Below are 15,326 nucleotides of genomic sequence, written 5' to 3'. Positions count from 1 at the left end.
CTGCAACCCTTGGTGCTATAGTTCTTTACCATATGTGCATATGTAGGGCTGGGAACCCAGGTCCCACCTCCACACTTCTCTTGTCTTTCCTTTGTGAGAAGGAATCACTGGCTTTCAGTCCCAGTGACCTTTGTGAGAAAACTTGGCCCATGCCTATTATGCACACAAATCTTTTAAGTATTTCTTTTCTGTTTTTGGATGTGCAAGAAACCAGAACTCTGCGTCCTGCAGATTCACTTCATAATGTGATAGCAAACAAACTTTTTATAGCCTCTGCCTTCTTCTCTAGCACCTTCCATGCTTTCTGATACTATTATCACCTGCAGATAGTATTATTAGCATGTTCTGAATTGTCTGTCAGAGAGGGAAGTAGTTTATCATTCAGCTTGTGCAAAAGACAAAGTCCAAATATAGAGAAGGTTACTGGAAAGGTGACATTATTTTCCTTCTTACCATCCTCTCTTCTCTGTTAAAGAGCTCTTCACAAGCACTTAAGCACTAATGTCTGGTATCTAATCAGTAGAGGATGTACGGGATTTCATCCCTCCCTAGCCAGTGCCTCCTGTTGTGGTGATAGGGAATGTACAGATCTCAGCTCCCACTCTACATGTAAAGTTAGTTGCTAAATGTTGCTTGTGAGGGGATTGCTTTCCAAAGGCTGTATCTGTGACACTCTGTGGTGAAAGGTGTTACTCACACAAGAATAAAGAGGTACAATGAACCCAAAGGATGGGTCAAGGGACAGCTCTACAGGATAGAAATTGAAGAGCAAGTGAAATGGGGGCTATGAATGGATCCAGCAGCATGGAAAAAGTTGGGGAGTAAGTAGAGCTCCTGGTCGCAGTAGGAAGTGTTTGCAGGGGCACAGGGACCCTGGGCAGGGACTGTGTGCAGTGTGAAAGAATCTGGATTTCTATGGAAGTTGGAATTCATGTGGATGTCATGAGCACCCAGCTCAACAGGACCCAGCCATCTGCCATGGGCTGTGAGGGTGAGTGAGGATTGTGAGACATCCCTCCTTCCTGGGGTCCATCCCCCAGCCACAACCACAGTGCCTGTGCCAGAAATGATTGCCAGAGCTGTTTCCCAGGGTGGTAAGGCATTGCAATTACCATAAATCCCAACCTCTGCTTGCATCCCTCTGCTCTGTGTGGCCTGCCCAGAGAGCACAGCCCTGCACACTGCCGGGCAGCCACAGCCCCATGGCACAGCCTCTCACCACAGCTGCCATGCTGCCTTTCCACCCTTCTGCCACACTCCTCCTCTCCCACATTATCTCCTCAGCAACCAGTCTTAATAATTCATCAGCTGCCACTGAAATATTGTGGATATACTGGTGTGAAAAAAAAAAATAAATCCATATTCTTCCCTTTTTTCTACTTCCTTCAGGGTACAGCTCTTCTGTGAAAAGTCAGACTAGTCCCATACATCCTCTGCCTGCTAACTGTCTTCTGTCCCTTATCCTTGCTCCAGTCTACACCTGAATAAATACTCAGTGGTTCTGGTAGTTTACAAATGCTTTTAAAATACTTCCAGTCCTGTTTTGACAGTTCCCAATATAACCATTGATGATAGTGGAGGACACAACTCTGGCAGTTTTGAGGCAATAGTCCAAATACTGACATTGACCACTGCTGACATATTATTTGGTTAGGAAGTGATGGGGTGTCTGATGTAACAGTGCTATGAGAAAAAGGCATTGGGAATTAACTGCCATGATTTAAAGACCTCATAAAGCAGCTTGATACATAAATGTGGTTTTGATTAAAATCCTCAGGGAAACAGAACTTTTTGATTTAGATTTACATAAGAATATAAGCAGAAGGGAACTTCTCCACACTTGTTACATGACCAATGTGTTGATTATGCACTTAAGCACTGAACATACTACAGAGTATTAGTCTTGTCAGTGTGATCTGTTGTGCTGCAGAAAATGATGACTGGCATCATTAACAATAATTAAACAGTATTCTTTATACTTAGAGACAATAGGACTGACAAGAAAGTGGGTTTTTACTTGTTGCTACCTATCAGAACAATCAACAGCTTGGAGAACAGATACTGACTCAGAGGTTATTGCAGTAATCATGGGGCTGATTCTGCATCATAAGTGACACTTTCATATATGGGCTTTTGCAAACACACAGAACTTTTTCTTTTATGTTGATGGTGTGATTTCTCTCTACTAGACCTTAAATTATTCTTGTAAATACTGTTTGTTTATCAGCCATAAATCTCAAAGTTCTCTCCCAGACAAGATGGCACCTGTGGTGAGACAGGATGACAGCCCTGTGTACCCTTCTTAAGTCTCCCACTAGAATCATGTTTGGTCTGAATTTGTAGCATCTTGAACTTTACCTCTGCAGGACATGAAAAACAGGAGAGTTATGACTCAGCATCTCTGTTAGGTATATTTTCTTTTTGCTTTCTCAGTATAGCTGTCTTAATATACATGGTGCTATAAATTTCCATAGGTGTTTATGAGACAAAATCCTTTACAAAAAAAAATAGAACAGCTCCATAAGATTTGTCTGTGGAAACTACTGTAATGTGAAAAACAAATATTTTAGGATAGTGATGCTGTTCCAGTACAGTAGAGTTGTGATTGTATTTAAAAAATCTTAAATTAATCTTTAAATGGAAAAAATATTCTATTAAAAATAAGATGACTGTTATCAGTTCAGCAAAATAAAGTTCACGTAAAGGCTACCATGAGCTAATATTTCTATATTTAAATATTCTGGAGTGATTACAATTTTTTTTCCTTCTCATGATACAGCACTTGCAAATGCTGTTTATAAAAAGCAACTGGCTCCTCTCTAACCTGTGTCATGTAGTGAAATCACAGGACATTGTTTAAAACTGGCATCAAAACTTCTGTTTATAGTGCACAATAATCCAATGAAACTTGTTTCTAGAGGATGTCACAGAGGCTATGGGCTGAGGAGGAATCTAAAAACTGATGTGAAGCCTGCATGAACTGTGAGTCTGAGAACATTTTATGTGAATTTTATGTCAGCTAATATTCCACATTTATCTTTGGTTGAAAACACCAACTGGGGAAGTAGGGACAAAGTTGTGAAGTCCTGAGAGTGCAGAAATGGGATTGGAATGAGGGAAAAGCATCTGCTGAGGTGATTGGAGAACACTGGGAAGAAGGCAAAGAAACCGTGGCCTGGCTGTGTGGGCATGACAGCAAGAAGGTGGGAGATGGGGAGACTTTTCCCTGGGAAAAGTCTGGGAAATACTGTCATAATTTATTAAAATTATGGAGAAAGGTCCTTTTACATCTAGTTATTATTCCATTTATGGGTATGTTTATCAGAAGTGTTTGGTGATGGTCATCCTTGGACATGGATACTGGAAGCATTGATCTAGGAACAGCAGCCACAGTTAGTGCTTCCTGGAGAAAGCAGAGACTGAAATTGGATGGTACAGGATATGAAAAAGGCTTCAGGAATACAGTCTGCTGGGAAAGATGCACGCCCACTTCTTGAAGAATGTGATAAATAAACATTATACAGCATATTACAATGATTTAAATGCTATTTCTGATAGATTGTTATACTTACCCATCACAGCTTGAAAGAAAATGTATCAGAAGAAATGGGTGGAACAGTGGAAAATTACTCCAACAAACAGTGGTTCCTATCTTTTAAATTTGGTGAATAGACCTTTCAGCAGGGGCAGGAATGCCATTGAAATTCATTAGGTGTGGCATTTCCCTGTTTATCTGAAATGAGAAGAATTGTATTAAATTTCCTTCCCCAAAATTGTTCCAGAAAGCAAATGTGATTTGTCAGATAGCTAATAAATGGGTTTCTGTGCTTACAGTCTTAACATTTGGTGTACAACAGGAACGAGTAACTTGAGCATCTTGGTAACTTAAGTGCTATGCTATTTTCTCTTGGGAGAGTTCCTCCACAACTTGAGGGTGACTTGGCTACTGGGCCACTTCAGATTCAGAGTTTCTAATGTGAAGCATGAAAGAGTCTAAGTAAGCACCATTTTTTCTGACGATTAGATCTCTTCCAGATGCCTTCCATGGCAGTGTCCTGTGATCCTAATACACCCATCAGATGGAAAGTCAGTCCATCAGGGACTGACTGCAGTGGGCCAGAGTGTCAGGTCAGAGCAGGTCAGAACCAGCAGCTGTGTGACAGTGCTGGAGGGATGCTGAGGGAGCCCAGCAGAATCCCATAGGCCCAGTGAACAACTGGAGTGAGCTCAGAGCAAGTTGCCTGTATCTACTGCTTCTCCTGTGATACAAAATGGCACTTCCCTTGCCATGTCAGGCATTCAGAGCAGTTTGGCAGCTGTGTTTTGGTTGATTCACAGGAATAACGCTCATTCCCAATACTCCCAAAGCTTAAATGCAACTCCATGCAGCACTGAATTTAACTCTCAGTTGGAATGCCACAGCTCTTCTTGAGACGTCAGAATAAATTGTTTTAGGAAAGTATTTCAGACTTTAAACATTCTTGCATGTTGTATTTTGGGATAAGGAGGGTGACAGAGGCAAGCACAGCTGATGCTGATGTTGCTGTTGAAAACAATATACTGTCCAGCCATGGCCCATGATGCCCTAATCCTCCAGCTGACAATGCCTGGTGGGCTGCCAGCTGTCACAGAGGGCTGTCACTTTCTAGTCCTCTCTATCTTTACATGCTGCCTACTTAGTGACACTCACAGTGGTGAGTCATGCTGGTAACAGGCTATTTCTCTACTCCATGCCTTATTTACAGAGTTTTTCCATTGATTAATTATTTTCCTACTCACTGAATTTGCATACAGGGTTAAATATGAAGCATGGCTGGGCATATTTGTTCCTTTGATAGCTGTTATCAGCTCATAGTTAATGCTATGACTCTTCTGCAAGTGGGGTGCTATAAATAGCCCATTTCATTACATAACAGTGGAAAGATTTAGAAGCCTCTGTCCAAAGTCAGACATGTAACAGAAGGATTCAGGGGTTTCAGTAGCAACTTTATTTCACCAGCTACTGCAGCCAGATGCCTTATAAGCAGAGGGATGAAAAACAAAATCCAAGCCACAGGATGTGAATGTGAAAGTATCATTGCTGTGAGCGAGTGGTCAGTTTGAACACAAAACCTCAGGCTGTATCTTGGTGGCAAGGCTGCCATTCCTGCCAGCTGCCAGAAGTGATTTCAATATCCTGGACCCAGATGTCCCCTCAGACAGAGCCAGAAGTCTCAAAAGATTCAGGACAAGTTTATCTGATAAATAAATAGTGTGTGATCTGTATGGATCTGTGTGGATTCTGCATACTGATACCAAACTAGGCCCAAACAGAAGACCAAAAGGAACAAATGGAAACAAAAATGATCCTTTTTCAAATATAATTGCACAGAGTAACAGGAAAGCTGTGCGGCCTTCTCACTCTTATAGTTAGATTGTGGAATTGTGGAGTTGTGGAGTTGTGCAGAAAGGGAAAATTAGATTTTGGCATTAAGAACTTGTCTTGAAAAAAAAATAAACTATTAAAATCCATACAAAATATGATTAATAATGGTAATAAAATGTTGGCAGTAAAAAATCCTTGTATTCTGTTCCAGGAATTTATACTGTATGACCATAAAATCTTATATGAAGGTTAGGATACCAACTGGAAGTGAGTTTGTGTTTTTCAGGCTCTAATTTTTCACTGAACCTTTTGACTGAACCAGAGAACTTGAGGAGTCAGTTGCAAGGAAAGTGTGCTCTGGTTTACTGAGCTCAGGTTTCTCTGCTTGCTCTGACTCTGCTTCCAAGAACTTCGGCAGGTAAAATTAGCAAGAACATGATCGCTGCGAAATTATATTCTCAGGAGCTTTGTTGTCTACAGCTAAAATCTGAAGGCAGTGTTTTTGTATATGGCAGAAACCAACAGTGGCTTTAGTGGTGTATGTGAAGAACAGGGAAAAACTAGCAGCTCAGGATGTCTGAGGAGGAAGATCATCCAGAGACCCCCATTGGCTCCCCTTGGTCTTGGGTAAGAAACTGTGCCCTACAGTGGCACAAATAACACTTAAAGCTTTAGAAAAATGTAACAAGCTGTGCTCTGTGACCCTCAATAATACTGAGTATCAGCAACATTTTTAGTCTGCTGTTGAAGTCTTTGTTTCATTGATGGTTCAGTTGTCTCTTCTAGTTCAGCCTGTAGACTTTTAAAAAAGAATTGAATGGGAAAAACGTTTTCCTTCTCCTGTGTATGTCAGGTTTTACAAGGAAACCTGACTGATCCTGTACTGCCTGCTTTGCTGTCTTACTGGATGTGCAAAGCTACACTGTTGAAAGGTAGCTTTTACGGATAATGGAGGGAAAAGGATGTAAAGAACTGTGTCAACATTTGCTATGGAGGTATGCATTAAAAAAAGATGTGGGTCAGTACAAGTTTCTTGCAGAAAGAGAGAGGATGAATTCCATCTGAAGGGACTTTGGGTAGAAATAGGAACAGCTCTGCCTGGCAATTTGCTAAGTTTCAGGAACAGGATGGGTTGTAACCAAGGCTTTTAATTACTTTTTAAAAAGCATTAAAGTGGTTAAAAAACAATATATGCTTTGAAATGAATAGATATGCTTTTCATATCTTTTTATAGACTCACACATCTATGATTTTTCAGGGAATGACAATATTTGAAATGGTTTCTAAATGTGGTCAGGCATGAATGTGTGTGATATGTCAAGAACTGATATATCCCACAGGTACCCAAGGAATTATCTGAGACTTTTGCTTTTTGAAGGTAGAATGTATAGAATAAATTAATTTAGCTGATGATAGGAACATGGATTTAAAGTAGTGTCATCTTTGGAGAAACATGCAGGGAGGGTGAAAATAAGCACCAGTTGTTCTCACTATCAGGACACAGGTTTCCTGGCATTTGTGCATTGGTAGATATCTGTTTTTGACAGATCAAAAGATAGTTTATAGGTGTTTATTTCTAAGTTAAAAAAAGGTGTCAACTTTCTATTTCCACTGAAAATTCCCTACATACTGAGCAGAATGGAGGCTGGGTGGGGAGAGATGGGACTGATGAGTTCACTGATAGTTGGAGCACTAAGGAACATCAAGACTATGTTCAATATAAACTAAACCAAGAAGAAACAAAGAAGTCATGGATTTAATTTTTTCCTTTAAACATCAAATGCCATTGAGCTCCTGCCTTTCACCTTTATTAAAAATTAAGGTACCCTACACAATATTTTAACTATTGCATTTGTATGATATGCACTTCAGCTTTAGTTTCCTTCTAGAAATTTCTTTCACATAAAAGTATCTAAATTGCCATGGAAAGTCATGGATCCCACTGCTCCTTTGAACAATCTGCTTTGCAGTGAATGTGTAAATTTCATTACAAGTTAAATAGCAGTGTTATTCAGCATATAAAGAATATCAGATTTCTGATAGAAATAGATGTGCTAAATATCATTTGAAACTGTTGCTATGGGCCTTTAAGAGCTGCTGACTCTGGGCTTCTGCTGAGGACATCAGAAAAGAAGAAACACCTCTATAGATCTACTGAAGTGGTTCTGCCTATTACTATGTTGTAGAGGACAGAAAAAAATTTTGTCCTGGGGAGGATGACAGAATACATATATTTGAGAATATTAAAATCTCATCACAGAGAGCTCCTTAATAAAAAGATTCCCTAGGTGTGCAAATAAAAACATATGAGCCACAAGCTTTGAAATGCAGCATGTGATTAAAAACTTAAATGCTTTCAGAAGCAAAAATTTGTTTTTGTAAGCATAGACTTCAAACTTCCTCTGATTTATCATGATGTTGCAAGAGGACCAAACAAACATGACATCATACAGACATTTGCTTTCATAGGGTTATGAATGAGATTGTACACTTTTGTCTTTTCCAGAGGAGGAATAAATAAAAATAACAATACATTAAGCATCTCTGAGAGAAGCTGATATAATATGTGGGGATGATGGTCAAAACTGAGCCTGTCAAAACACAGCAGACATCCAGGAGAACTGTGCAAATTCCTGCATCAAATACAACCTCCCATACTGGCCTAGGCAAAATTCAGGTTTTATTTGCTAGTGTTTCAAATTATTAGATAGCTGTGCTCTAAGATCTCTGCTCGAGACCTTCAGGTTCAGAATTTCTACAACTTTCACCTGTACCACAAGGAACATCTGCAAAAATACTCCCTGCGCCACTTGCACTGGGTACTCAAATTAAACAGGCACACTTGAAAATTGTAACCTTCATTTTCCACCTACACAAATAATTTTTAGGTTCATTTAACCTGAATCTTTTATTGTGTTTTGAAGTGCTTTGGGAGAAGCCGTCCAGAAATGCAACACCTTGCTGCAGTTGTCTGTAGCCAGTGCTGCTACTGCACTTGATGCTGCCGTGGCAGAGGGACTGGTTGGCTCCTCAGGGCCAATTTCCATCATTTTCTTTCCCATCCCAGGCCAAACCACTGGTCATGACAAAGCACTGTCATTCCTCTGGGGCTGCAGGCAGCCCTGGATTTACCACATTCCAGCGGGGGTAGCAATGTAAGTAACATGGATTTCTTTGGAGATCCAGGAACTCCTGCATGTTTCTCACCGTGAGACTTTTGCTGCCCTGAGCAGCTGTCCTGGGTGAGCCAGGAGAGCAGGGAGGGCCAGGGCTGCTCTCACACCACCGGGGCTGTGCAGGCTCGGAGCCAGAGGCAGAGCCCCTCGGCCCGGGGCTGCAGTCCTGCCCCCTGCAGCAGGGACAGCACCTCTGAAGGCAGGGCTGTGCCCGGCTGTCCCTGCCCATGGCAGCGCTCTGGGCTCTGCGGCTGCCCCAGCCCATGGGCCTTTGCCGGGGAGGATCTCTCCGTGGGGCCTGATTCCTCCCCGCTTTCTGACCTGCGACCGATCTGTATCGCTTCGGGCACAGGGATCAACTACTGCCCTGGGCACAGGGGCCACGGTGTCGGCTCTCCTTCTGTTTTGTTTTGGTGGCCTTTTTGCAGCCATCTCCTGAGCAGACTCCAGAGTTTTCAGGGGCAGGAGCATCTTTCCACCACAGCGGCCTTACCTTGCCGTGCCCGGCAGGTTGGCAGCAGCAGCCAGGGGAGCAGGAGCTGCCTCATTGCAGCTCCTTGCTCCCATTTTGGAGGGCTGACCCTTCAGAGAGTGGAGGATGTATTTTTGCAAGGGGAGATAAGTCTCAAGGGTATTCACTGCAGATCTGCTTTCCTCCAGCATCAAGCACGTGTGCTGCCTTCCCACCTCCTGAAAAACAAACAGTAAGCTGAACCCGGACCCTTTCCTGTGGTTCACTTTTTGGGGAGCTGAGTGCAGGCCAAGTGCTTTTGCATTTTATTTAGGGCAGGTTGCGGGAGGTCAGTGATCATTCTGTATCTAGAGATCATGTCTCAGAGAGCCTGCCCTGTCTTAATATAGATCTGAAAGTTCAGCTTGGTCCACGGGGGTGAAAGGGCCATGAGTGGCTGTCAGCTGCTTCACCCCTAGCTCCTGTCACCTGCACCGCCTTTGCACCATAACCTTAATTTACATGATGAGTAATGCTGTAATTACACTTATTTATCATATGCTGCCATAAATGCAAGCAGTTTCAACCTCTCTGTTTCTGACTCTCCTGCTCTTTGAAGTGGCCTGTGACAACTCAGTCTCAGCCGGAGCAGGAGTTTGCCCCTTGTCAAGGCCACAGTCCAAGGACTGGTCAGCCCAAGGCTGAGCTTCAGCAGCTCCAATTGAGCAGCTAAACAAAGCCTACTGAGGTCTAGGCTGCAAGTGTAAAACACACTGAAAAGGGAAGCAGATAAGAAAAACCCAATCCAGACAGAAAGCACAAACATATCTCAAAGAACCAGAGCTGTCTTAAAACCTGAGATTTTTGAAACCAGTGATACATATTAGTTTCCTGCCACCGGTTTTTAGATGTGTGCATTTAAAACCTTATCAAGCTGTTACCAGTCATGGCAAAGGTTAAAACTCTTTTCAGTTTAAAGTTCCCTTTCTCTGGGAGGTAAGAAAAAGCTTCCTGAAAAGCAGCATAAGTCTGACACTTCCATTGCATCTTCCCAAAGAGCTTCTGTTCCAAATCAATGAGCAGATAAGGGCTGGGCTGTCATCAGCTGAGCATTTCCCACTGACATCACCCAGGGAGCCATGAGGCCATGGATGCCACAAACAGGGTGTGCACAAAAAGGGACCATGGTTTTGGCACCTCAGAATGTTTCCCCTCTGTTTTTAATGTGCACAAGCTGGGGAGATCTTTGAAAAGCCTGCATGACAAAAATGGTCCAGAAAATATAGAACTGTCTTCTATTTTGCTTGAAATTATATATTTGGGATGGGGAATATGTTAAGGAAATGGGACCAAGTGAGCTTGGGGATCTCCTTGCTTTTACAGAGCCAGAAATAATTTAGAAATTGCAAATGGAGCTACATATGGTGAAGGCTAGAGTCAGGTGTGAGGGTGAGCATAGGAGCAGAAAGCAAAGCCATGCTTGCCTGTGGAGCAAAGGAGCAATGAGGAATGTTTTACTCAAAGCCTCCTGCATGGCTATCCTGTCAGGACACACTGCCTCACACTGCCTCACGCTCCCTGGTCAGATGCACTGTGCATTAAAATGCCACCTGGGATTGCAGTTCCTGGAATGAGAAACTGAAGTGACCCCAAGACCATACTCTGAATCAATTTTCTCTCTTTGGTACCAGTAGCCACATTCATAGGAAAATCAGTCACTAATTTTATGAGAATTTACCAGTATAATATCACATATACTAGTGCAGAGAGAAAAAGAAGTTCCTGAAACTGTTTCCCCTTTAATCTATGATCATTATTGTCCCAAATGGAGCAGGTAGTTACTGCTGTAACTTCACCACCATCCCTGAGTTCTTTACACCTGTGCTGCTGCCTGCCACTGCTGTACTAGGATGGTTTCCCTGCAAAGCTTAGAGTAAAGGAGAGCCTTCACTCAGCTTTGCAGAGCCTCTTTGTGTTCTGTCCTGTAGGGATGAATTTTGTGGGCTTCAGTGTGAGTTTTGTTCAGGTTCAGCTTCCCGTGACCCTGCCATGGTGCTCAGGGGTAGGAGGCAAAAGCCTGTTTATCCCTCAGTGGTATCAATTAGAAGTTACAGCTCTTTAAATCTTCAATAAGTACCAAGCTGTGATTTTTATCTTTACAGTCCCTCAGGAAGCTCATCATCAAAACCACAGACCACAGCACAAAAAGGCAATAATTTACGCAAACACAGCAGATGCTATATTACAGGCAGTGTTACCAGGCAATGGAGGCATGCCCTCTCACAATAAATTCTTCATCTCCCATTCAGAAAAGCCAAGAAGAAAATAACTGATGGAGGCATTTATGTGTTTTCCATTTTTTCTTGCCCTCTTTTTCTATTTTCACTTCTGGCTTCTGAATTTCACTAAAGCCTTAGTCTGATGTAGTTATGCTGGTTTTGTGGCTTTGCAGAGAAATGCTCTGCTATAATGAATGAGCAAACTGCACTTTGCCCTATAGAAATGGGGAACAAGGAATTGCATGGCTGCTCCCAAGCAAGGGAAACCAAGAAGCAGCCCCCTTTCATGAAGGCCTAAGTCAATGAGGGAAAAAAATGCAAAAGGACAGACTGGACACTGACAGCTGGTCTAATAAATCTCTTTTTTATTCAGGCCCACTCTCCTTCTGAAGTGAACTGTATCAATCATCTAAGAAAGACCGCTGAGAGGATTAAGTTTGCAGGATTAGTCTAGAAATGAATCCAGTACACAGAGAATTGCTACTTTTCTTTGCTCCCTCTTTACTCCTTCAGTAAACTTGGAGCCTTTCCTTCAGGAACTTGGAGCCTTTGAACCAAGTGGCAGATATCTGATCCGTGAATCAGGTGAATAGTTTTAGCATATTCTTCTTTTCAGTGAAGAGCTAGCAATGTGTCTGCATAGCAACACAGACAAAAAATATGGTCTTTTTCATTATAACCCAATCTATAGTTGTTGTTTCAATTAATTGATTCATTAATGTTATGTGTTCCAGGCCAAGTCGCATTGCAAAAATATGCATTAAGGAAAAAAAAAACAATTAGTGAGAATAGATGTTTCATAAAGGTTATTTGCAAGAATTTCCTCAAGGTCTTCTGGGCTACAAAATATCTTATAATGAAATAAATGTTTAACAATAAATTTTCGTTAACAAGTGGCAAGCCCCAGTTCTGTTCCCTCCTGCTTTTGCAGGTTGTATTGCTGCCAAAAGGCCTTTAAAGTGAGGGATTTTTAAATCAAAAGTGCCCTCCAGTGGTCCCACATATTATTTTTGGCTGATACCTGATATTTATCTTCCCTTTCTTAGAAACGAGGCCATATGATATTTAACAGCTTGTAGCAAGTAAAACAAATTAAATTGGATGTACCCTTTAAAAAAAAGGTCAGTTAATCTGGATGTATCCTTATATTGAGATATGTTGTATACCTGATAACCTGCGGGTACCTATAACCTTGCTAACCTGCTAACAGTTTGAAAGCTTTTATTCACTTTTAAATTTTTTTTTTTAATCTCAGGAGTGTTTTTTCCTGCATTGTGCTGGGGTATTCTCTCTGCTCACCCTCTGCATGTGGTACAGCTTTCACTCTATCACCATCCATATAGCAATCTGCTACAGGATGAAGGTTACCTTTTAAAAGCAAGCAATATATCATCAGGCAACTCAAGGGTAATTTTTACTTACACAAGAAATTAGGAATTCAGCATAGCTTTGCTAATGAAATCATTCATTTTCCTTTAAAATCTGGAAATTATGATGGATTACCTATCTTTTTCTAAGTATTTTATGATCCCATGGAATCATTATTTCTTGGATATTTTAAGTCAGAGAAGGATCACAGAGAGGTATAAATTGAGGCTTTGTGGGATTTCCATCTCAGTAAATAGCTCTGAAAAATCCCTAGAGTTCAAGGATTTTCTTTCATTATAATTTTCTGAGCCCCTCCACTCTGACAGTTTTGCTTAGAGGTTTTTATGAGTCAAAAGCATCTGAGGGGCAGCATTCCTTTGGAGGGACACTGGAAATTCAATGGAAATATACTCTTTAATAATTAAATAATTTTCAATAAATGTTTTATTTGAAAACTCTTTTAACAAACCACAGTTTCCATAATCTGTTGTTGCATTATTAAAAAAACCCCAAAAATCCAGATTAAACCTGTAGAAGAGTTTTCCCAAAGGGTATTTATATGCCCTCCATCTTTATTTCTTTAGCTAAATTGGATTCACTGTATGAGTCCTGGTGCTTTTGTAAGGTCAGTGGAAATGCAATACTCATTGCAAATGAGCTAACTTAAAGCTTACAGATATGACCTTTGATAAAAAAATTTAGGTGCTCCTAAATCCCTTCTCCTGGAAATTTAATGTTGTTTGTGCAATAGAGGCCAAAACTTGAATATAAGTCAAGGAAGACTTGACTCTCCACTAAGACTGAGAAATGAGCTGTGGCTCTTGCCCTGGTCAGCCAGCGCTGGCCTGAGACAGGATGACACAGCTATTTTCCCTCACACTGCTGGATGAGTTTCAATAATCCTCTGCAACTTTCTCAGCTGCTCCATCTGTTGAAAGGGGATTATGTTAATAACACCTTTTGCAATATATTGCGACATCCATCAGACTGTGCTGTGTGGGAGCAGGGTAATGCAGAAAATAAACAGATTGCAAACACAATAAAACTTTTTTCCTCTTCTAAGTGAAAAGTAACACTAAGTGAATGGAATTTAAATGAAAGATGTTAGCTCTATTTTTCATCAAATTCTGCTCCTGCTTCCCTCCAGCAGCTGTGTTAGACTTGTAAAGGACAAGCCCATGAAGATGGGCACAGACCACAGCAATACTTTTGTAGATAACCCATGCTAGAAAGTTCATGTTTTCCTCAAACTTAATACACTTTCTCTCTTTCTTCCCCCTAGGAGAGCAGGTTGTGGATAGTCAGACCCTAATGGTATAACTGAGTACAAGAAATTTCCTTTAACTCTTATTTATTTGACTAATTCATGAATTTTATCTTCTTCGTCCCTTGGTAAGTGCTGCAAAAATCTCATTAGATCAGGAAACAGTACAGAAAAGAGAGCTCTGCCAGGACCTGTGAAACAAAAAGAAGATGGATGGTAGAAGGAATGGCATTTTATCTTGGCATAACTCTGTGACAGACAAAAAGGTGGTTTATTAATAGTGGTTTGGCAGACATACTATACCAGCACTTCATGACTGCAAGAAGACCAAAGCAGGTGTCTTATTTCCTGCAGGCGGCCTGTGGCAATGGTTAAGTTTCCTCGGTTTTCTTGACAGCTCTGTGCAGCTAGGTAGGAGAAGGAAGTTTCTGCAATGGATGAGGAACTATGAAAATGTTCTGGACTGAGAATTAGCCCAGTTCTTACTGTAGGATCCAGATATTTGGCTTTTGCTTGGGCTGGGAACTTTACTTGTAGCCTGTAAGCAGGAAAGGACAAGTAAGCAGGACAGCCTGTGGGGATGGATCCTGGTTTGGCAGAAAGGCTGGGAACAGATGGGGTCAACGGCAAGAGTGAAGCAGAGATGGAGGGTGAGGGTCAACAGATCCAGGGGCATGGGGACACCAGCTGATGGGGAAAAGGTTTCCCTTCCACACAGCACCCATGTAAGCTGTAGGCAAGAACTGGGCTGCTTCCAGCCCAGCAATGCTTCTCCTTAGCTTTTGGCAGGAGCTGGAAGGAGCCTTTGCCCTCCACTGAGGAGGGCTGCCAAACACCAGGGGTGTCAGAGTCTTGCTCTTCCTCATATGGCATCTGGGGAAGAAACCTCAATCTCAGCCACTCCAGGGATTCCCACAGGTTCCCTGAGGTTCCCACCTCCCATTTGCCTGTGGATTCATTTGATCTACACCCACACTGAAGAAAAAAAAAGGGAACAAAATAGGATACTGCAGGTTTGTTTCCTCACTTCAGTGGAAAGATAGGTTTTGTTTGAATCCACTGAAGGATTTATTTCTACAGTCCAAAGGCAACAATCCTGTTGGAGTAACTCAGTCCTTGGAATTGTCTTTATTTCTCCACTCCCTGCAGAGGGAAGTGTGAGCTCACTTAGGCTTCCTCTAGGGTTTGGGAAGATGCTACTCACTAGGAATCTGCACAACATTTACACATGGAAGAAGCAGTTCCTCACCTTAACTGGCTTGTCTCAATTCACAGCTATCGAGCAGTGGTCTTAATTGCTTGGCAACACCAGTAGTTTATTTTCTGCTTTGTAAATCCTCAGACAAGCATTCCTGAAACCAGGCTGGAACACACATACTTCCTGACTACTTGCTGGCCTTGTGGTAACTGCAGCACGTTCCTG

The 15,326-nt window shown here is 41.8% G+C and overlaps 1 protein-coding gene across 2 annotated transcripts in view; it reads left to right on the top strand.

Moving 5' to 3' along the window:
• Positions 1 to 5,765: 5,765 nt before the first annotated feature.
• Positions 5,766 to 15,326, top strand: part of LPIN1 (lipin 1) — an 81,464-nt gene continuing 71,903 nt past the window's right edge. The window contains exons 1-2 of one of the 2 annotated variants that reach the window (XM_058834029.1): positions 5,766 to 5,783; positions 5,881 to 5,992. In XM_058834029.1, the coding sequence (XP_058690012.1) occupies positions 5,939 to 5,992 (54 nt within the window). In that variant the 5' untranslated portion in view covers positions 5,766 to 5,783; positions 5,881 to 5,938. Of the gene's footprint in view, positions 5,784 to 5,819; positions 5,993 to 15,326 lie in introns of those variants that run through there. The other variant, XM_058834028.1, reaches the window with a different exon arrangement.

This window comes from Poecile atricapillus, chromosome 3, assembly GCF_030490865.1.
Source record: "Poecile atricapillus isolate bPoeAtr1 chromosome 3, bPoeAtr1.hap1, whole genome shotgun sequence".
NCBI classification, from domain to species: domain Eukaryota; kingdom Metazoa; phylum Chordata; class Aves; order Passeriformes; family Paridae; genus Poecile; species Poecile atricapillus.
The sequence above is the reverse complement of the archived record's forward strand: the minus strand, read 5'-3'. Positions and strand labels throughout refer to the sequence as shown.